General features: G+C 37.5%; 1 protein-coding gene across 1 annotated transcript in view; it reads left to right on the forward strand.

Moving 5' to 3' along the window:
* LOC133525002 (neurogenic locus Notch protein) overlaps positions 1–22,392 on the forward strand; it is a 178,134-nt gene that overhangs the window by 119,474 nt on the left and 36,268 nt on the right. Inside the window, exons 4-8 of the mRNA XM_061861189.1 lie at positions 2,810–3,157; positions 13,630–13,792; positions 19,714–19,907; positions 20,257–20,412; positions 20,874–21,056. Coding sequence (XP_061717173.1) covers positions 2,810–3,157; positions 13,630–13,792; positions 19,714–19,907; positions 20,257–20,412; positions 20,874–21,056 — 1,044 coding nt within the window. The remainder of the gene's footprint in view (positions 1–2,809; positions 3,158–13,629; positions 13,793–19,713; positions 19,908–20,256; positions 20,413–20,873; positions 21,057–22,392) is intronic.

Genomic DNA, 22,392 nt, shown 5'->3' on the forward strand with positions numbered 1-22,392 from the left:
AAAAACGAACTATAATCTTTCTAATTTTTACTGCCCATTTCATGACTTACTTAAAAACACTTAACCTCGTAAGGCCCAAGGTCCTACCTATAGGACTTATTCAGTTCGATGAAATTTAAATCATATTCAATTAGGACAGAGTTGCATTTGTTTTGTTTCGTGCAATTTTCAAACAAAATAAAATCTACTGTATTCCGTGCACTATAGGTTCAAATTCCAGTGGCAAATTTTGGATTTTTCATTTCTATGGCTGGGCCTTAAGAGGTTAATTCGTTACACAAGACGTCAGGGGGCCTAGCCAAGTGTACCTGTATGACATGCTACGAAAAGTCACGTGACTATTTTAATAAATTGTTTCGTTTTGCGTTTTCTATCAAAGATTTTCATTTGGCTAGGCCCTGAGTAGGCCCCCACGACAATTTAAAACTTGAAAGAAGCAACTGGCGGTCTTGTCACTTGCCATCTCTTCCTGCGTACGAATGATGGATGGCTTTATCCGTGATAAAATCTGACTTTAAAACCATGCGATTAAAAGAGATGGATACTGTTTTTATCACGCTGTCACGTAATCAAGTACAACCAACATATCCGTACTGTAGGGCTGTAGTGGTATTAGTTGTCAAGCGGACCCCAGGCTCCCATGAGCCGTGGCAATATGCCGGTACAACGCGAGGAAGAAGAGGGCTACGATGGTCTGTTTATTATAATCTGTCACTATGTCTGTCACGTTCTAACAAGTATGTAAGTGCGAAAGTGACGCATGACAAGTGATAAAAATGCGACAATGGTACCGCTGCGGATTACCTTAAATACAATATTTTGTGCTCAACGTTTTCCATACGCCGTTTCAACACCAGCGCGCCTGAGAGCCAGTGAACGCTCGAGGAAACTACGCTCTAATTTCAAACTGGTTTCGGTGATTTCTGATTTAACGTCCGCCCTGAGCCGAGGAGGCGGTTTTAATTATGTGGACGGTTGTGGACCTTATGACTATGGAATTAGAGATCATGGCTGATCAGTGAAATGTATGTTATAACAATGAAGTGCAGAGGAGACTAAATACGTCTGTTATACAGTCCAGACTTCTCATCCCTAATATTATTAATGCAAAAGTAACTGTCTATCTGTTACCATTTCCGTTGAACCGATTTAGATGAGTTTTTGTATGAGTTTGAGGAGGAGCTTCACCAAACATGTCCTACCGTTGGACACGGGACGCATAATACGAAAAGAATTACTCAAATCGGACCACGGGAGTCGGAGTAATCGGTGAACGTACATAAAAATAATACAGCAAGTTCTTCTATGAAACTGAAGTCGGTTAAAAACTGGGCAACGCTGGTCAATTATTAGGATTTTTACACATACTTTACTCGTACAATTTCTTCGCATGTACGCAGGTTTCTTTGTGATGTTTTCCTTCAACGAAAAGTGACTGTTAAACATCGAATGTTACCATTATAGTTCGTGTCATCCACGATGACGCGCAAATTTGTCAAATATAACCTTTAATAACATGACATTACGAATCTTGATTGCGTCCTCATGAATGACACGATCTGTATTATGTTTTAAAATACCAATATCTATGGTAATAAATGGAGAACGTTTGGGTATCAACATTTTTTTCCTTTCTCTTGTATTTTGTTTTTAACCGACTTCAAGATTTCAATAGAGGAGGTTATCAATTCGGTTGTATGTTTTTTTTTTTGTTACTATGCAAAGACTTTGTTTTTAATAGTGTATTGGTGTTTTACGTCACTTATATAACTTAGATTTAGAGATACGAATCCGTCTGGTCATTATGCTTCTTAATTCGGTTGTAAAAAGAACATTAATGCTGCTTAGTATGCAAAGGATATTAAAATAATGTCACACGGTCTTAAATTTGATCGAATTTTTGTGAATATTAATTTCGGGAGATTTTCGGTAGCAAATTATTTCACATTTGGTGAGAAAAATGTTGTTTGTTTAGAGTATTCGAATTTAAATTTTGTAGTTTGAATAAATGCTGTCTTTTAGACGGAAAAAATAGCGTGAGAAAAAGATTATGTTTTATGTTAGAAAGAGGGTTTTTGTATGTATGTATGTGTATTTCGATCGCAAGCTTTTTCAGACCTGCTGAGATTCACCTCGGCTGAGGGTGTGACATGAGACAGATAATAAGTTGTATTTAGGAAATGTAATCCAATTTTATTTTATATATCTTAAAGCTAGAATATTAATGTCCAAGTCTAAGCATAATAATAAAGTAAATTGCAAAACTAACCGTGTATAACGTTATTATTGACCTCATACATCTTAACCGTCGGATTATCAATGCAAGTCGGCTATTTCCATAATATTATAATAATTCTAGAATGCCGCACAATATAATATTGTACTCATTGTGTAATTCAGATGAAGTATGTTGGGAATAGGAATGATATATACGTTAGATCCTATACTAAAAATAATACCTTCCTGTACCTTTGTGATAGAAAATCTGAAAATTAGAATTTTGGAATATTGATTCTCCATTGAATAACGATAAATAAAACACAATTCAAACAGTTTTCAATTAACGTCATATATTTATTTATATGTTAGACTGACCACACCGCAACTGAAAATATCCTCAGGGTTCAGTAAGGCTTGGATCTTTAATTCAGATTATGCCCACACTTCACGTTTTATTGAAATTCTGTCATCCTAAACCTTCGTGCATTCCGACCAGGTTCACGAAGGCGCGCCGACAAGACCTTAGCTTGACGCTGCGGGGTATGGTCATTATCAAACCATTCAACTAATCATTTATTAATTTATCCAGGTGCCGAATGCTCGCATGAAGACCACTGCGCCTCTCAACCTTGCCGCAACGGCGGGCGCTGCGTCGCTGACAACAGTACCACCGCCGGCTACTCCTGCGCATGCCCTCCAGGCTTCACTGGCTCCCGCTGCACTGATGACGTCATCGAATGCACGTCGTCAGGCTCCGGACCGTGTCACCACGGCCGATGCTTTAACACGCACGGGTCGTACACGTGTGTGTGCGAGCCGGGGTACACGGGGAGAGATTGTGATGCGGAGTACGTGCCGTGTGAGCCGTCGCCGTGCTTGCATGGCGGGACTTGCACGCCGCTGGACCAGCTGAGATACGAGTGCGAGTGTCCGCAAGGTGAGTTACTTGTTCAACTAGTTGGTAGACAATTTGTAGGTGTGACAAGCGACATTGAGGAACAGCAGTTAGAGAGAAACTTTATAGTATAGACTATAGAGCAAAACAGATACAGCGCCATCTTTGACAGAGAGTGAGATTATTAGTTACAGATAGCGAGATAATGATAGTGTCTGTTTTAAAAAATGTTACTCGGTCTTGTTTAGTTAGTCTCTAACAATTTCCTAGAGTATCGCACGCAAGTAAAGTCAATAAAAAAGAGGAAGTTTAAAATGATTCCATTCCCGTCCCTTATATACAAACCCGATAACAATTTCGTTAGCGAGATGTACGGATCGACTCCGCCAGTTCAGCGCCACCTATCGTGATATTTGGTATTTTTTTTTATATGACATGGACGCAGACATTATACTACTAGGCGTCGTTTGTTAAGTAAAATGTGAATCAACAATCTACGCTTTTTGAGTTTCGCTTTTTACTATAAGCAATTTTAATGTGAATAACCATCTTCATATCAAATCATTTACATAACATAGTTATAGAATAGTGTCACAAATAGACATCACATACATAAAGGTTGTATGATTCAGATGAATAATGTCTACTTGTATAGGAATAGGAAGTGCCTCTTCTATTAATCACTAATAATTTACATTTGCTCTGTCATCTATACTTTAAAAAAGTATAGATGACAGAGCTCCTACTTGTGTGGCACTTAAAATTCTACTCTCAAGCGTTCAAGTGTCTACAACGAAATTTGGATAATATCCGATAAATGCCAATGAAAAACTAGTCGAGAAAATATACAGACCATAACAGAACTAAAGACGCAGGTTTTCTAAACATAGTCATGCTGCATAGTTGGTCCGTTTCATAAGCCGTTCCCCATTCTGATTGGTCGCGCGAAACTCAGGAGAGCGGTGATTGGTCAAACCAGTATAATAAGACCTTGAGTTTGGGAAAACGCCAATGATTGCTAGGGTAAATTTGACAAGGACGCGATACACGTAGGGGATAAAAAAGACAGTAGAAGTGCATTCCTGGTCGGATTAATTAATAGAATGCTCACTCTTTACATCACTTTTCTTACCAAAACGCTTAATATTTTCGTATTCGACATCTAGCGTCAAGTTAGCGTATTTATCAGTACTGTTACCTGACAATAGATGTCGCGACGTACGAAACAATTTTCAGCTAATATTATTACCGAATCAAATTCTATTTTCAACTCCTTTTGCATGTAATATTAATGGATTGGAAATTGGCTAGCTCCAGGCCATAAATTTCCAAAACAAAACAAGAATTTGACACAATTGACTGCTTCTGCAGATCTATGCTGGCGCCATCTGTGAAATACTTAGACCGGCCAATCTTATTGAGACATAATCAAAAGAGAAAGAGAACGTGTCATGTCGGAAGAGAAGACACGATTCGCGATCTTCAACTGTGAAGCATCGGTCTTGTTGGGCAGTGAGAATTCTATACGTGGAACTATCTATTCTCTCTTTAAAGGCGCTATACTGGTGAGCAATAGCGTTCTTACTAGTGCGTTGGGAATAAGATACCGTAAGCCTTTTTAGTAGAACCGCCATTCCGTCCTCATGCCTAGCTTTATTCGGTTAAATGTATTCTAATAGTGTTCGTGGAAGTTCTATAATAACATACTATACTGGTACTGTACACTGCTTCGTTTTGTTCTGCAATCTTCATACTAACTATCCTATATAGTCACCAGGAGAAACTAAGCGGCTCAAGTGTTCAATGTAATCTGCACACACTCTTTATTCTATTAACGATAAAGTTGTGTTCAGAATATTATCCTCATATTTTGACGAGCTATATTTGCGTCGAATAATGGTCCTTATGATAATTTATTATGATATGGAGTGTAGGTTTTTGTATGAGATGAAATTATTTTTTTAATTTTTCTCATGTATATTATAATCTACAGCTAGAAAGATATGCAATAGCACTCGACTTTTTTTATTTGTTTGATAGAAGACACAAATAAAAGAGTAACACTGTGGTCAGAAACAAGAAAACGAGAATAATTTGTAGAATCATTTTGAAAGTTTAGCACTTTTGTTTTGTAATTTAACATTTAAGTAATAGAAACACGGTAAAAAGATGTTTCTACTAGTATTTTTTTAAATAAACCCACTCACAGACTTGAAGTCACTACCGTAGAGAGGTATTCATTCGACGCGAGAGGTAATCTTATATCATTGATAGAAAATCCAAATGATCTGTAAGATTATTCCGTAATATTTATTTAAAATCCAACGTCCTCTTTGTAAAAAAAGTATATTACCAGCCTGTTCTTAACAACCACAATACATACCTACACAGTGTATAACACGATTATAGTTGCGTTGCGTGATGGCCTCAGGCCACGGTCGACTTTCGAGTCGAGCGCAGGCGCTTGATTTACTATGTGTATTTAAATTCTATTTTTAAAAGGTTGTGCTCAACTTTACAGTACGTTTTAGTCAACCGATGGATAGTCATTGTAGTGTTATACTTGTAACAAAACCGGACACTTCTAGTAACAGTAGTAGTACTTATTGTACAAAAATAAAAACAAAACAGGGAAAAACACTCATCATTAGTACAAAGGCGAACTTATCGCTTTAAGTGATGTCTTTCAGTTAAGCTTAACCAGAGCAATTGAGGCAGAATTGGAGAGGATAGACATCCGTACTGTACTGTACAAAACGGCGTAAAAAGAGAAAAGTGCCTTTGTGTAAAACTAAGACTTCATGTTACAAATTTGGCAATTTTGACCATGAAGACAAACGTTGATATAAAACGCGGAATATCGAAACTTCAATAATGTATGTAAACAGTCACGTGACGTTTGGTAGCACCTGTCATCCCGATATATATATATATATTTTTGGTATACGATTGTCCATGTAATTCTCATCTTCGCTAGGCCTTCTGTTGATATTATTGACCGAGCGTTAGCGTCTTCGTTTCAGGTTGGGCAAAAAATGCTTTCGTATATCCGTGCTTTCTCTACAGTTCGCAATTCTCAACCGATTTACTTGGAATTTTGTGAGCGGGTTGGATGATTAGATATAATGTATATTGTCGATTCAGATTTTTTTTTAATGGCGGGGTCATACATTACTATTAAACTATGCTCGCTAGGTCTACAGCTCACAGAGCCACATATTATTTATTGTCACGACTACATATAGGGACCTTGCGCGTTGGAGGGTCTGCTATCTTGTAGCCTGAATATAAAACTTAAACTGTACATTGAAGCCTAAACTTGACATATACAGGCCCCCTATAGTTCATGCACATTCCCTATAGTTATTGACGTTTATAGATACGTTTAAATATCGAACGAAACCATTCGCTAGACTTAAAGAACCCGGGAAGTCGGCTATAGCTCCGAGCTATCACGATGCGAAAGTAACCGTCCAACTGTTAACTGTCTATTCGTAAACCTTATTTCTAAGATATTAAGGTACATCAATGATCAGTAAAGTTGCTCTTAGTACGACTTGAAAATGACGCTGGTAATAGGTATTCCGTCTATAGGGAGCATAGAGAATATTACGCAAAAGTAGAGGGCGCTACTAGCACAAACTGAGGGCCTATAGCGAAACATGAAAATAAAATTTGTGTTATCTGCCTCTCTATCACTCTTACATATTCGAGCGATAGAGAGGCAGATAATGAAATCTTGATTTATCGCGTTTCGCGGTATGCGTAAACAAAGCTCCTTGGTGCATCAAAGTCATAGTGAAAACTTGCCAAAAAATCTTTTAAGGCATAGTATGTATAAGTTACTCTATGGTTTACAATTACTTACTATTATTTAGAGGTTATTAGTGCAATGTTCTGCCGCCAGAGTGCACTAGTACAAACCATAAACCATAGAGTAACTTTCTTTATGCTGTAAACAGTTTTTGACAAGTTTTTGTGTAGTGGCGCTCCCTACGCAGAGTTTTGCGTAATATTTCCTATAAGCTGAAGCACCTTCTGAATCGGATAGTATCCATATATTTTTGTAGCTAAGCTATATCTTGATTCCCAACAGGTCTGTTAATAAAAATAAAATGTTTTTTGATAAAAAAAATGACAGATGCTTTTACCGTTGACTGTACTATTCTTTCGACAAGTGATACTCGTCGTCAATTGTTAAAAACAACCCTAAACACAGTTAGGTTGCGTTGTTTTTTCACAGAGTTCCTATGGCCACCTGTGTCCATCATCAGGTCAGCTCATGGTACCATAATATTGCATTATCAGCCGACTTATATTGTATGCTTTTCAGCTTCATCGGAAACTGGGAAGTAGGTCTTTAACTTGCAAGATTTGATTACAGACAGACAACCGGACAGGTGAAACTAAACAAAAGCTTGTAAAATGAGATCAAACGTAACTAGAGAACAAATTATTTTATTAAATATGCACTATTCCTTATCACTTGCCTTGTCACTATTCCTTTCAAATAATTTAGTTTCAATAACTCACTTTAAGCAAGATAAACCATGTTTTAATTCCAAAAGGGATAAGCTCGCCTTTGTATTAATGATGAGTGTGTTTTTCTGTTTTGTTTTCATTTTTGTACAATAAATTGTTTTACTACTACTACTTTTAAATGAGAACCTTTGTTTTACACGAAACCATCATGAAACACGTCACTGATTAGTGCACTTTCACAGTAGCAAAAAATACCGCAGAGGAAATAACTCATCTCACCTACATTTCAAATTGGCCGCCATTTTGCGTAATGGAGTTAATGAATGTTACAAAATGGTGGGTTACGTGCTTTTCGCGGGTTTCGTGAGGTCGGTGAACTTTCTATTTTTGCAAATTGACAAAGTATTGTAAATTTGAATTCAGCTTTGTGTTTTTTGTTTTGTTATTTATTGTAGTAGTATTGCCCACAATCTCTGATTTGCCTGAAGGCTGACTGGTAGAGAATGCCTGTTGGCATTAAGTCCGCCTATAGTACGACAAGTGTTTCTCTTGTATAATAATTATTAAACAAATAAGTTAACTCTAGATAACAAATACAAGTAAAAAACTCATCTACCTACTTAAAATGGTAGAATAGACTTCAAACTTAATCTTAGAAGACTCGAAGATGGTGTCAAATTTTAGATTGTATAAAATTTGGTAAAAGAATGTTTGTTAGCTGCAAAAATATGTGAGCATTCCAAAAATATGTTTTTCGCCGTAACTATGTATATTAATTTGTCAGCCTGTTTGTCATAGAGTGACGTCATGTGGGAACCACCATGACTAAAGCACCCCATGTGGCAATCTTAAGTACATGTGGATGGATTTAATGGCTATTTCGAGTTCATTTCCTTTTCGGGTTATTTTTAAAGTGTGAAATAACGGATTATTCCTGTTAGTGCTCGTTAAAGAACGTGCTATTTCCCAGGGTAACGTGCATGTGGCACCCTAGGCGTGCATTGGTTAGGCACGGTGTACGGTAACTGCTTACTATTAAGCGAGTCGTATGCTTTATACTCCTAACAGATAAGTCACAAAAATCACTTAAATACCCGATTCAGAAGGTGCTTTAGCTTCACCCTTTTTTCATTCATAGAAACAGCTATGATATGCCAGTAGTTATGGCACAATCATCAGTCGCCCATTGGTGAGCATAGGCCTCAATTCGTCTACGCCACTTATCCCGGTCCTGGGCTAGTTTCACCCAGAAATGGTCCGTGGTTATCCGCATGTCATCCGCCCAACGATCCGTCAATATTTTGGTCCACCTGCCATCACTCTGCCTGGCAACATGTCCCGCCCAGCTCCATTTTAATTTGGTAATGTCATCACCCACGTCTCGCACCTTGGTGCGGCGTTGGATCACGACATTCCTCACTCGGTCTTGAAGCTTGCTTCCTGTGCTACTCGTATTTTATGCATAGCCTCCTTAATGAGCGTCCACTCGGCAGTTCGGCACCATAGGTCCTAGTGGGCAGGACACATTGCTTATAGCGGGGAGTTTTCAGGCATTGTTGAATGTCAGCAGATGGATGGATGGATGTCCGCTAGTGCGTTAAATGCTGCCCAACACAGCTAGATTCTCCTGGAAATCGCCTTTTCTTGGACACACACAGGATCATGCGATGCAACAATTTTTGTCATCTTTTAAGATTTTTATTGTTGCATCTATGTTAGTTTGTATGGTATTTATCGATGGGCCTGAGTTGTCTAAATGATATTTATTTTGAATTTTAGTAGATATTATTTCCAAAATCATCCCGTTTCTACACCTTGTAAAAATCATAACCCTTGCTTTCGGCTTCGCTGTAGTCGGGTAAAAAGTAATTAAACAACAGATGTCAAATGAATTTGGGGACATTAAAAACATATGGCTTCACTTACGGCTTAATAGATAGACTGGAGAGTATTATTATCACACCAAATACTATTAACTGTACAGTCAACGTATTAAATATCGACACGGACAAAGTGCCAAAAATATGTACACACTATAATGTATAGGCAATAAGAATGTGTATACATATTTTTGGCACTTTGTCCGTGTCGATATTTAATACTTTGCCTGTACCAAAAAACCTAAGCGCCGCTTTTGAAGTGTTTTGAAAGGGATAGAAAGAGATAGTGCACTCACTGGAGCCGTATCGCGCCGAAGTAATTTGACATTTATTTGCTTGGAGCGTGCATAAACTGTAGGGGTCAGCGCAGGAGACGTCAGATTTTTGGCGCGAGGTGTAAATGTGAAGTTTATGCTTTCAATGTAGCCCACAAGATGGCAGAACCTACTAAGCACAAGAAAACGTACGAGAACGGTAGATGGCAGCACTTTGGCGTGAAGTATCAATGTACATGTTTATGTTGCCAATTCAGGCCACAAGATGGCAGAATTCCAACGCGCTCGGTCCCTATGATCAAGTGGGGATATTATCATTTAATGTCCAATTAGTATGAATTCATGACGTTTAAATAAGAGAACCTAGTTTTAGATGCCAGCTACTGAATTAAATATACATATGTACATAACTTGCCGCCAAAATCAATAGATGAAAAAGTAATTTGAATATCGACTGTAAATAATTCATGACAAACATCTGTACGTAAATCGTGGAATGTGTGAGAATAGAATCTGGTGAGCGTTTAATTGATATTTGTCAAACGAATACTAATTTTTAAATTGGAATGAGGATACGCAGATGGCGCTGCAATCTTCTGGGTTCGAGATGAAAGAGGAGACCAATGTCTTGTTTACGGAGTTAAGGCCAGTCGAGACGGGAACAATTTTTCGCTAATCTGATTAAATTGTCTGATCAAATCAGGTGGTGCGTAAGAAAGCGCCAATTTGGCTCGCCGTGTTCAACCCCCGATTATGACCGATATTACCGATAAAATGGAGGTGTGGACCTAAGAATGCCAATTTGTGACTCTATATTCGCATTTGAGGGCATTTTTTTGAAATTTAGAGCGCTCAAATATCACCATAAATGTTAAATTGGCGATTGAAATGTAGATTGTCGCCAATTTCATTTCTGATCAAATCGCGCAATTTAATCATCCCGTCTGGATTGGCCTTTAAGGCCAGTGCATACGTGCGCACGCGCGAAAAAGTTGGAACCACGCACGCATACGTAACGCAAGCGCTGTGCCGTCTCTTTTAAGAATCTGTATATTACAACGCGTACGTGCAAGCATACGCAAACGCATCCGGTGTGCACAGGCCTTTAAGAATTGGAGCCTACGTATTAATTTGTAAGTCATACGCATAACCGCAGCCATACAATCTTCACAATGTTTTTAGGGTTCCGTACCCAAAAGGTAAAACGGGACCCTATTACTAAGACTCCGCTGTCCGTCCGTCTGTCCGTCTGTTACCAGGCTGTATCTCATAAACCCTGAAATTTTAACAACAAATACTAAATAGTACGGAACCCTCGGTGGGTGAGTCCGACTCGCACTTGTTCGGTTTATTTTAATTATTTTGTACTCGTACTTTAGAAAAAAATATTTTAACAAAGATGTAAAAAACTATGTCCATCATACCAAGATGATACCATGTCTCACCAAATGTTCTCAAGCGTCAAACACCCTACCTATACTTTTCATTAGCAACTTAATTGCCGAGCCAAGGGAAAGTCGACTTTAAACAGAGTACCGTAGATGCCAAATACATTTTTCTTTTAACGGTTTAGTAATTAACACTGCTCTGTTCCCACGAACGGTCCATATGTTTATGATAAAAGTAGATTGAAATGAAGTCGTAAGCGCCAATAACACTGAAGGGTGATAGGACGTTTTGTTTTGTCGGTTTATATTAAGTCATGATGGAATTAGCACATGTTTAGACAGATTGAAAAAATATTAGCGCTCTGGTTTTTATGATTCTAGTGAAAAAATATTTTTAGATTTAACATGTTTAAATTGTTTCTTACCCTGAATAACACTAGACCCTACTCATAGTGTTGTGTTCCTGCCGGTGAGTAAGGTTGCTAGAGCTCAACGAAGGGGTTTAGGGTCGGCACCGCGCATGTAACTCTGGAGTCGCAGGCGTACATAGGCTACGGAGTCTGCTTACCATCAGGCGGGCCGTATGCTTGTTTGCCACCGATGTAGTATAAAGAAATCGTTATTTAGATCTAGTAACTTTTGTTAGTAGTTGACAAGGAAAAATAGTTCTTTGTGCTAGTCTTAGGGCCTACGCTAGCTGACGCGGACGCCCGCCGCGTGCGCACGCACGCGGGTGCTATTTGTAGGTGAAATCCGCCGCACGCGTCCGCTTCAGTTAGCGTTGCTCATACTATTTTTCGTTAACCCGCTCGTCCGCTCCGTGCACCCGCGCCAGCTAGCGTAGGCCCTTAAGGGGCCCACTGATTACCAGTTCACTGGACGATATCAGCCTGTCAGTTATTCCTGACTGTCAGCTTATACGAATAACTTTACAGTTTAGAGGGATCGACCAAAAAGAGGGTTTTTTTGAAGTTTTCCGAAAGAGAAATTTCAGAGACTGACTGAAACTGACTAAAAAACGCAACGTATTAAGTTTATATAGTGATCATGAGTATATAAAAATGTAAGGCCCGGCATACAAAATTTTCTTATTTTTAATTTGAAACCTTGTTGTATAGTAAATTGGGATGAATTCCGTTTGTAGGAGCAATGAAACAAAAGAAATGCTACTTTACTTGGATTATGAGAGGTTCTGATTTGCTAATCAGAACCTGTCTAGTAAGCGCTATGGAAAGTGGCGTCGCTGCGCAGCTGCGCCAACGTTGCGTCGAGCAGCAGCCATAGGTGGCTCTTAGATTCAATCTAATGAGTTTAAAACTGTACATTGTAATGTACATTGGGCCTTACGAAGACAAAACTCAAACCCAACTCACTAGAGGACTGCAACTACCGCCACTGTAACGCAAAATGAATGTAACCATGTGACGCTCTGTGTACATTATATTGTACAGTCACGTCTGAAAATATCGGAGCGAAAAATGTGCCGAAAATATGTAAACACTACCTTAATATAAGGACAACAATTTTTGGCACTTTTTTCGTATCGATATGTTACATATTTAATTTTAAAATTTTATCGAATAATGAAAGGTTTATTATCAAACAATTTCCTAGCTGAGCTTCTGGAACAGGAGGGTAATCTTAGATATTGATCTTAAAGATAGTATTTGACGATCGGTCTGGCCTAGTGGGTAGTGACCCCGCCTATGAAGCCGATAGTCCCGGGTTCGAATCCCGGTAATGATAACCCAGATAACCCAGGATAGTTTCTCGCATTACATTGAAGCTTTTTACAAAAGTCTTACAGGTTTTTGAATTACGACAGAGACTACCCAGGATAGTAGCTCGCATCGTTTTATAGCGTGACAGTAACAGCCCAATTTTAGCAGTACGCATCACTTTTATAATATAATGTGTTCTTTATAGACTTACCGCTGCTATCATTATCCGACGAGTCGGTTATTCTTATGCGGCGGCGAGACTTCTGCCAAAGTCTGCGCTCCAATTTTTTTATTTTATTACGAATATATTCATCGTCGTCGTTGTTGCTGCTTTTCCTCTTCATATTGATGAGTATTGAGTGTTGCGTGACGTGCGAAGGCTTGAGCACGGAACCGTTGAATGATTAGAATATGGCGGTTTACGGACCTACCATGATGCCGTAGAGGGGATGGGAGCAAGTTTTCAGTGTTACCAGTATAAGAAAAGAAAAAAACTTTAAAAATCGTGCAAGGCTGATGCGTGGGAGCGTAACTACAACAATAAATCGCAAAGAATGAAGTTGCGAAATATAATTGTTCCCGAGTCATAGATATTTTCTATGTATTCAAATATTTGTATATTATATATATCGTTGTCTGACTACCCACAACACAAGCCTTCTTGGCTTACCGTGAGACTTAGTCAATTTGTGTAAGAATGTCCCTATAATATTATTTATTTACTTTAAGACTGCAGCCTTTAATGAAATACCCTCGCGTTGTCCCCAGGTTACCGAGGCCAAAACTGCGAGATTGACATCGACGACTGCCCCGGCCACCTCTGCCAGAACGGCGCCACTTGCGTGGACACATTGAACAACTACACCTGCGAATGTCCGCCAACGTTCAGCGGGAGATATTGCGAGACTGATGTTGACGAGTGCGCTTTGAGGTATGTCGTGTGAATCTATGTAGAAATTGAAAACGGGAGGTACATCGACAACTGCCGCGGTCACCTCTGCCAGAACGGCGCCAATTGCGTGGACACATTGAACAACTACACCTGCGAATGTCCGCCCACCATCAGCGTGCTTGGGGTATTAAAAAATAGTTTCGGTTACGTGACGCTATTTTTTTTAACACTTCTGATAGAGCTAAGAAGCCTATATCTGACATGATAACTTAGCTTTACATTTATCGGTATATAATACAGATTTTATTAGGTAGCTGCCATAAGAAAAGTCCCCGAAGAAAAAGCAATATTGCCTATCACTTTAACGAATTTTAACATAAAAAGACTGGAGGACTTCTTTTTTAATCCGACTCAATCCATGATCGCAGGATAAATCAATCTACAGCACCAACAGAATTGCAGACGTCCGAAACAATTAAGGCCAATTTTTATTGACCACCAATAAAACGGCCCGACATGCTTCAAGCACAGTTACTTGCCAATTACTTCATATCCTAATTGACGCATCATCCTGAAAACGGAGAGAAATGAACTTTATCCCCTTTTAAATAAGATTGAGAATAGGAATGGCTTGAGAATGAGTTAGTTTCGCAAAATTGTCCCAATTAAACGGTCCCGAAACGGATTGAGCTTAAAGATGTTAGTCAATTTTGAAGCGTAACACAAACGTTTTAAAGTGTAGTGTTGAGTGGAGCGTTTTTGAAATTTGATATGGGACGCCATATTGGAGGATGCGTGGCCGTTTTTTAATCTTCGCTTATATTGAGTTCCTTAAGGTTCTCAATTACTTTGGAAGTATTGAAAGTATTATAGAGCGGTTTAGTTGCTCAGGTAAACAGTCACGGAGTGAGCAAATATTGTAGTAAGAAAGAATATATTTATAGAAAGCACATATCCAGAGCAGGGGTTCTTAACCTTTTTTAAGCTGAGCTTGACAACAAATTTTTTTCTTCTGTAATTCACTTTTGGTAATAGTTAAAAAACAATAAAAACTACAGATTTTCTTTTTTGGTAGTCGTCTTGTCACGACTCTGATGACGAGTCAGAGTAATTTACTGATTTTCCGATGATTGCATAAAAATACCCTTATTTACCCCCATTTGCAAATAAGACAATAAAGTAAGTTAAACTTTACAAATAGCTCGTCAGTTATTATACAGCAAAGAGTGCAAAATATTATATACAAATCAAGAAAGATTCCAAGATTTAACATCAACCACGTGAAAGCATTTTGGTAATTTATTACTACGTATTAATTAATAACAAACATGTGTCATCACTATGATCACTTAAATCCTTTACAGTAACGTATTATGTTTCATTGTATCTCTCATCAACATCATCTCTATTTGACATGTGAGACATCACTATTAATTCTAGACTGATCAGCAAAAAACTACCACACCGCGTTCGCACGGTACATCTTTCTTACCCCACACAACACATGATAAACCTTATTTGTTTACTTATAAAGTTTACTATCTCTTTGGCAAGTTTAGACTTCCTAGGAATTATTGAAGACAACAGTAAAAGGCGCTAAGTTAGCGGATGGTAGTTCTAATCGGAACCTTAAGTTTTAAGCGTAAGATCTAAACGAGAATATAGGCTTGACTGTGGGTGGTTTTTATTTCAAGATTTATAAGTTGTAATTAGTATTGCATTTAGTATGATTTGGAACTATTATTAGGCACAATGGAAGTCGCGGTGGACATAAAGTTTATAAACCTTATTGTTTGATATTTTCGTTGATTAGCCCTTAACGAAGAATACACTATGTAATACAAAAATATGGACTATTGATAAGCTCAAATTTCTTAAGACGAATTTTTAAAAACTTTGGTCATAGGAATTGAGTTTCAAATGCTGAAATTTAGCTGCTCTTTATACCTTCTGCTCTCTGTCTTTACAAGTAATACATTTTATAAAATATCATTTGGAACCTTTAGCAATTGTGATAAAGTCCATTTTAGTGTGTTAAAATCAGGAGCGACATCCAATACTCGATAGTTCATCGACGCAACGCAACAGATTATGCTTAGCCGGTATCAAATTTCTTTCATGTTCACTTTTTTCCTTCCATCCGATGGAAGAGCTTTTTTTCAAACCGGACAAATATTTTTTTTGCTGATGGTTAGACATGCGCCTAGTAGTAACGTCATATATTTTATGACTTTAATGGCTAAATATGTACATTGACAAATGTTTTCAAGTAGACGAGAATACTGTATCTCTATAAAATTTTAAAGATTATAAACAGCCGTTATCTGCAAACATGCCTTTGTTAGGTATAACAATAATTTCACCATTATATTTGTAGCTGTCCAAAGACCAATCGATTACCGTTTGAAGATTAATGACCATTCGATAATCTCTGAACATTAACATATAAATAAATGTCACTAGTCTGGACCATTGCGTCATAAGAAAAATGGAGCAGACAGACTTTTTTATTGATAATAAAAGTCCTTGGTATATATGTAAAAACATATAATACACAATTTCATATTTAAATAATATAAATTCTATACACGTCCTGTAACTAAATACATAACAGAGATGCCAGTGTTACAAAAAACACTATATCACATTTTGTGTAATAAATAATTTCCAATAAGGTTCGACTTATAGTTTCTCGTAACTTATCAGAATGTCCATCGGAATAAATCTGAATATATAATTAATGCAAACTCCCCGTGTTACGGTCATAAGATTTAAATGCCATGGATATTTCTCAAACGATTTATCGTTTGTCGTTTGACGTTTTATTTGATCGCAATTGAGTCGTTTAAACTATAGGTAATTTCCTTATCAAAATTTGAGACTTAGAAAATATAATAATATTCAAGTCTGATTAAAACGATTAACAAATTACATCGCAAACAAGGATAATATTCTAAAATTGTAATATAATTTTGAGAGAGGCTTGATGTATAAAAATATAACTGCTTTGTCTAACATCTAACGATTTTCTACCATTTTGGAATCTCAAAAAGCATTGCCAATAAATAAAAATATAAGACCACTAAAACACTAAATGGAGGCACGAACATATCGCCAAGGAAGGTTCAGGTCAAAAAAGGATTAAAACGATTAACAAATTACATCGCAAACAAGGATAATATTCTAAAATTGTAATATAATTTTGAGAGAGGCTTGATGTATAAAAATATAACTGCTTTGTCTAACATCTAACGATTTTCTACCATTTTGGAATCTCAAAAAGCATTGCCAATAAATAAAAATATAAGACCACTAAAACACTAAATGGAGGCACGAACATATCGCCAAGGAAGGTTCAGGTCAAAAAAGGTTCAGAACCCCTGATCTAACTAGTTCCTTCTAAATTTGAATCTCAAAATGGCGTCGCAAGGTCATTGACCCACGATTTGAGTAAATTATGCGCGCTAATGCATCTTGCTCGTAAAGCCGATCGAATAATTAAGACATTCGGGCGTATTATGTTATCATTGGTGGAATATTGTTTTAATTATATTGGAGCCAACCTTCATTAATTGTAGTAATGTTTAGGTTTCCAATTACATAGATGGCGCTGTTCTATCGACTACCAAGTGCTATTAAGATTTTTTTACGTGTATGTAATATAATTAGGGGGCTAATAAGATATAAATTAGCTACCGATATTTTAACTGATGGTACTTTACATTAAAACAATTAACTTTAAATACAAATTAAGAAAACTTTTTCATTTACTGAACACAAATAAATAAATAAATAATAAATAAATATTATAGGACATTATTACACAAATTGACTAAGTCCCACAGTAAGCTCAATAAGGCTTGTATTGAGGGTACTTAGACAACGATATATATAATATATAAATATTTATAAATACTTAAATACATAGAAAACACCCATGACTCAGGAACAAATATCCATGCTCATCACACGAATAAATGCCCTTACCAGGATTTGAACCCGGGACCATCAGCTTCGTAGGCAGGGTCACTACCCATTAGGCCAGACCGGTCGTCTAAACAAATAAATAAATTATTAATATATCAAAAAAATATTATCACAGACAAGATATTTAACACTTTCTGTCATGTCAACTATTGTTTGTCTTAAATGTCATAATCAACGTGTCATTTGTTCCAGAATCTGTTTAATGACGTTTCATTTACACTCCCGGCCATAAGTATAAAAAACAAGCTTATATTTTAATAGAAAAGTGTGATTTTTAAGCGATGTAATATATACTACTACTCATTTCAAACAAAATGGTAAATATAATAGTAGAACATTTTAAAAGTAAATTACTAAAGTTGTGGCTATGATATTTTCCAGTTCAACATTTTTCAAAGCAATTAAAATGGTATAATTATGTTATTTTTTCCTACTTTTTTATGTTTTTGACTATATATTAGGATGTTTTGATATTTAGCGAGTATTTTAACCTTTTGTGGTTGCTTAATGTAAATTTTAGGTGAAAATTATAAAACAAAGACAGAAACATGAGATATTAACCTTTTGACCGCCAAAGACGTCTTATGACGCGCGCGGCTACAGCCCAATATCAACATTCATGCGTACCAACAAGGTTCACGATTCGTGGATATGCGTGGCGTTCAAAAGGTTAAAGAAAACAACCTTGTTTCCATACTTTTGGCCTTGGGTGTAACTAGGGTTGTCATCTCTAAAATTTGGAAACCAGGGCAAGACGCGTGAAAACCCCGGATTTTAGAGTCCAGAACGCGGACATATCAACAGGTTTTTTTAAACAGGTTGTGCGTGTGTCGCGGGCGGCCTAAGTCATGAAATTTTTAAACCCGGACTACAAATGAAGCCCTCCCCGGACGCTCCCTCTGAACTAGGAAAAATCCGGGGAAACCCGGACGGATGGCAACCCTAGGTGTAACTATCTCATTAATAGGTTGTTTTTACGTAGCAAACTTGTTTTCCAATGTTCTCCAAAAAAACATTATATGATGTTTTAAATATGCTTCAGGAACCAAGTGCTGTAAAAATATTAGTAACTAATATGCTAGCACCTTATATATGTACTGAGCATACGCCTTCTCTCACTTAAGTCATTTTTAAAATAACTTTATACCTTAGCCCTTTTTTTGCATAAATTGTAAATACCAATTAAGTATAACATATGTACCTTACATACCCTGTGGCCTTTCCTAAGAAGATTCAGCTGATTCTGATTCTGCCAGTGCCATTCTAACAATAATAAATAAAAACAGTGATACAGACTGTTGGAAAAACATTCCTTTTTAAAGTCGGTTAATAAATGCGGCATTATATTTGCGGTCATTTCCCTTCTCCGAAACCGAATGCCACACTAAATCACAAACAATTTAAATATCACAAACATGCTAAATACTTATTAAAATGACCGTTGCGAAAGCCGAAAGCGTTTCGGGTTCATGAAAATGCCTTAAAAATTCTTAAAACATTCAAACCTCCAAATTACTCCGCTAATGTGAGGTAACATTAAAAAAAGTGCAATCATGTTGTCACTGCGCTGTACACAGTTTAAAAAAAGTGTATTTCTTGTCACGGACGTGGCGACAAAGACATGTTTTGTATTTTTAGTTTAAATACTACAGCCGTTGCGCGCTGCAGGCTTTTAAATGTATGAGTATCATGTTTAAATATCGAATTCACGAACATCTTTAAAAGCCAACGCCTCTCTCTCTTACACACACACACACACACACACACACACACACACACACACACACACACACACACACACACACACAACAATATAAAGAACAACTGCGAACGCTATTTTAAATAGTAGATAATTCATATTTTTACCTGTGTGTGCGATGCCATTCGAATCTTAAAAAACCCTAAACTCACAAAAGTTCCGTTCTCTCCTATTTACCAAATACAAAATCTAACCATCTCTCTCTCCCTTACAGACCGCTGGTGTGCCAAAACGGCGCGACCTGTACCAACTCCGTCGGCGGCTTCTCTTGCATCTGCGTGAACGGCTGGACTGGTCCTGACTGCTCGGTGAACATAGACGACTGCGCTGGTGCGGCCTGCTTCAATGGAGCCACGTGTATTGATCGAGTTGGGGCGTTCTACTGCAGATGCACTCCTGGAAAGACTGGTAAGTGAACAGCTTTATTATTTAGATTGGTACCTGCAGACAGTCGCACTTGTTACTCACTACATACAACATTCAATCTGTAATGACAACACAAATACATAGAAAATGACACACGTCAAAGACAAATCTTGCACACCTCGATCTCTTTTTGGGTACGGACGAATCATAAAAAAGAACCGCGCTATGCCCAATTGGGGATGTGCTTCGGCAGAGGGGAAATACTGCGAATGCCGACTCCCTTCGAAGCTCGAAGGCCGTACACTATTGTTCTAATACCTTTCTTTACAGTTCTCTTCCACCTGGCAATTGTTAACTTGAACTTCTCCTACTCTAATATTCTCTTTCCCAGGTCTTCTCTGCCACCTGGACGATGCCTGCACCTCGAACCCTTGCCACGCGGACGCGATCTGTGACACCAGCCCCATCAACGGCTCCTACACATGCTCCTGTGCGTCTGGCTATAAGGGGCTCGACTGCTCCGAGGATATCAATGAGTGCGAACAGGGTGAGTTCTCTGGAAGGATACACTAGTTTACAAAGTTTTTGTCCTTTGAATGATACGTTTTTTTTCTTAACAATCGAGGTGCACTGACTTTCAGAAAAATTATAAAAAAAATCTAACACGTCATGTTTCCAAGATATTTATTATTCTTGATAATTTTTACAGAAAATAATGCTTACAAAAATATCAAACAAAAAATTAAAAGTGAATTGTCTTAGCTTTTTTCTTGTATTTATTCGTGTCTGTATCTCTAATAACAGACCAGCAATAATCACCTAACATGGCCTGGTCCCAGTATCCTTGATAATTTTGCTCAAAAAATTTCAAATCTTTCGTCACCTCAGCACTCCCTCCTTTCTTTATCATATCCTCTTTCACACAATCCATCCATCGTTTTTTGAGTCTACCATCCGCTTTCCGTCCATCAACGTTGTTTTGCAGTTTCTGAACACGTTTTGTTTTAGGATCGCCATGCGAGCACGACGGGCTCTGCGTGAACACACCAGGGTCGTTTGCCTGCAACTGCTCCGTGGGTTTCACGGGTCCTCGCTGCGAGACCAACGTGAACGAGTGCGAGAGCCATCCCTGCCGGAACGAGGGCTCGTGCCTGGACGATCCTGGGACTTTTAGATGCGTCTGCATGCCTGGTAAGTACCCTGATTATTTCTAACCTCAAATTTATTGATTCTGACCTTATGAAAATTGGATTCATTCGCCCCGAACTATTGACGCCCCGTTTAATAAATTATAACATTATTCTACGATTATTTACCCGACATTTAGTAAATAACTGACTGAAATTTAAGTATAGCTATACCGCACATTTAAGTCTATCTTAAATTAAGAATATGGTATTTTTATTTGACGTGTAAAAATCTGTATTTTTTTTTACCAATAAAAAAGCTGAATCGGAATCTGTTTTAACTCGGGCATTTGGCTTTCGTATGTCCATTCTCAACCGATTCCCGTGAAATTTTATGACCAGATTCTATGATAAAATAGTTTTTTTGTTAATCCATTTTTTGGAATTATGGCGCTTAAGACCATTCTGAGTTAACTGTGATAACGACTCAAAACTTAGCTTAACACCACAGAGTCAATAGTTATAATACTCGTAATATTCCATTTAGTTAGAGAAAGATAATCTCCACCCGTAAAATGATATAGTTAAACCAGTGCAATCACGTTTAAAACAGTACTATGTCAACCTAACAGATATACGACCAGCAACCTCTGATAATTGGTCACAAGTTTATGGCAGAATAAATCTTGACGCCCGCGCCATATTTCCTGAATGCTCTTTCGAATATTGCTCTATAACAATCGTTGATTATGAGACCAGACACTCTTTAGTAATTAACTTCACTATTATACAACTAATTTAACGCTCTGAGCTTTTTAACTAGGTCTATTTTAAGTTCGTGAGGCTCTGTGTACACTCACGTACTTCGATTGTTCAGGTATGTAGGTGTCAACTAATTTTGTTATTTTAATGGCTAAGCTATGTATGTGTCCAGTATAAAGTGATCTCTAAACGGCTCAACAATTAAAGTCCGAGACGGTACATTATATTGTACGGTCACGTCTGAATATACACGACTTTATTGCCCATATATTAAAGTAGTGTATACATATTTTTGGCACATTTTTCGAACCGATATTTTCAGACGTGACTGTAAATATTGAAAATGTTATTTAAAAATTTTATTGAATAACTAGCTACTTCCCGGGACTTCATCTACGTGGAATGTTGATGTTTGATAAAAACTATCATGTATCAAAATTATCATATATTAATCACAAGCTATCTCCATACCAAATTTTCATATACCTATTGTTTCTCGAACTCGGGAGGTAGGCATACCGCAAGTCTGCTAAAAAGTTGTCATTTTTAAGGTCGATATTTTATCATTTGCGTAAAGCCAATGACTAACTTCTCTCTTTCATGAGTGGCATGAATATCGCAATGTATCAAAATCTCGA

The sequence above is a fragment of the Cydia pomonella genome, chromosome 1, assembly GCF_033807575.1.
Source record: "Cydia pomonella isolate Wapato2018A chromosome 1, ilCydPomo1, whole genome shotgun sequence".
NCBI lineage: Eukaryota > Metazoa > Arthropoda > Insecta > Lepidoptera > Tortricidae > Cydia > Cydia pomonella.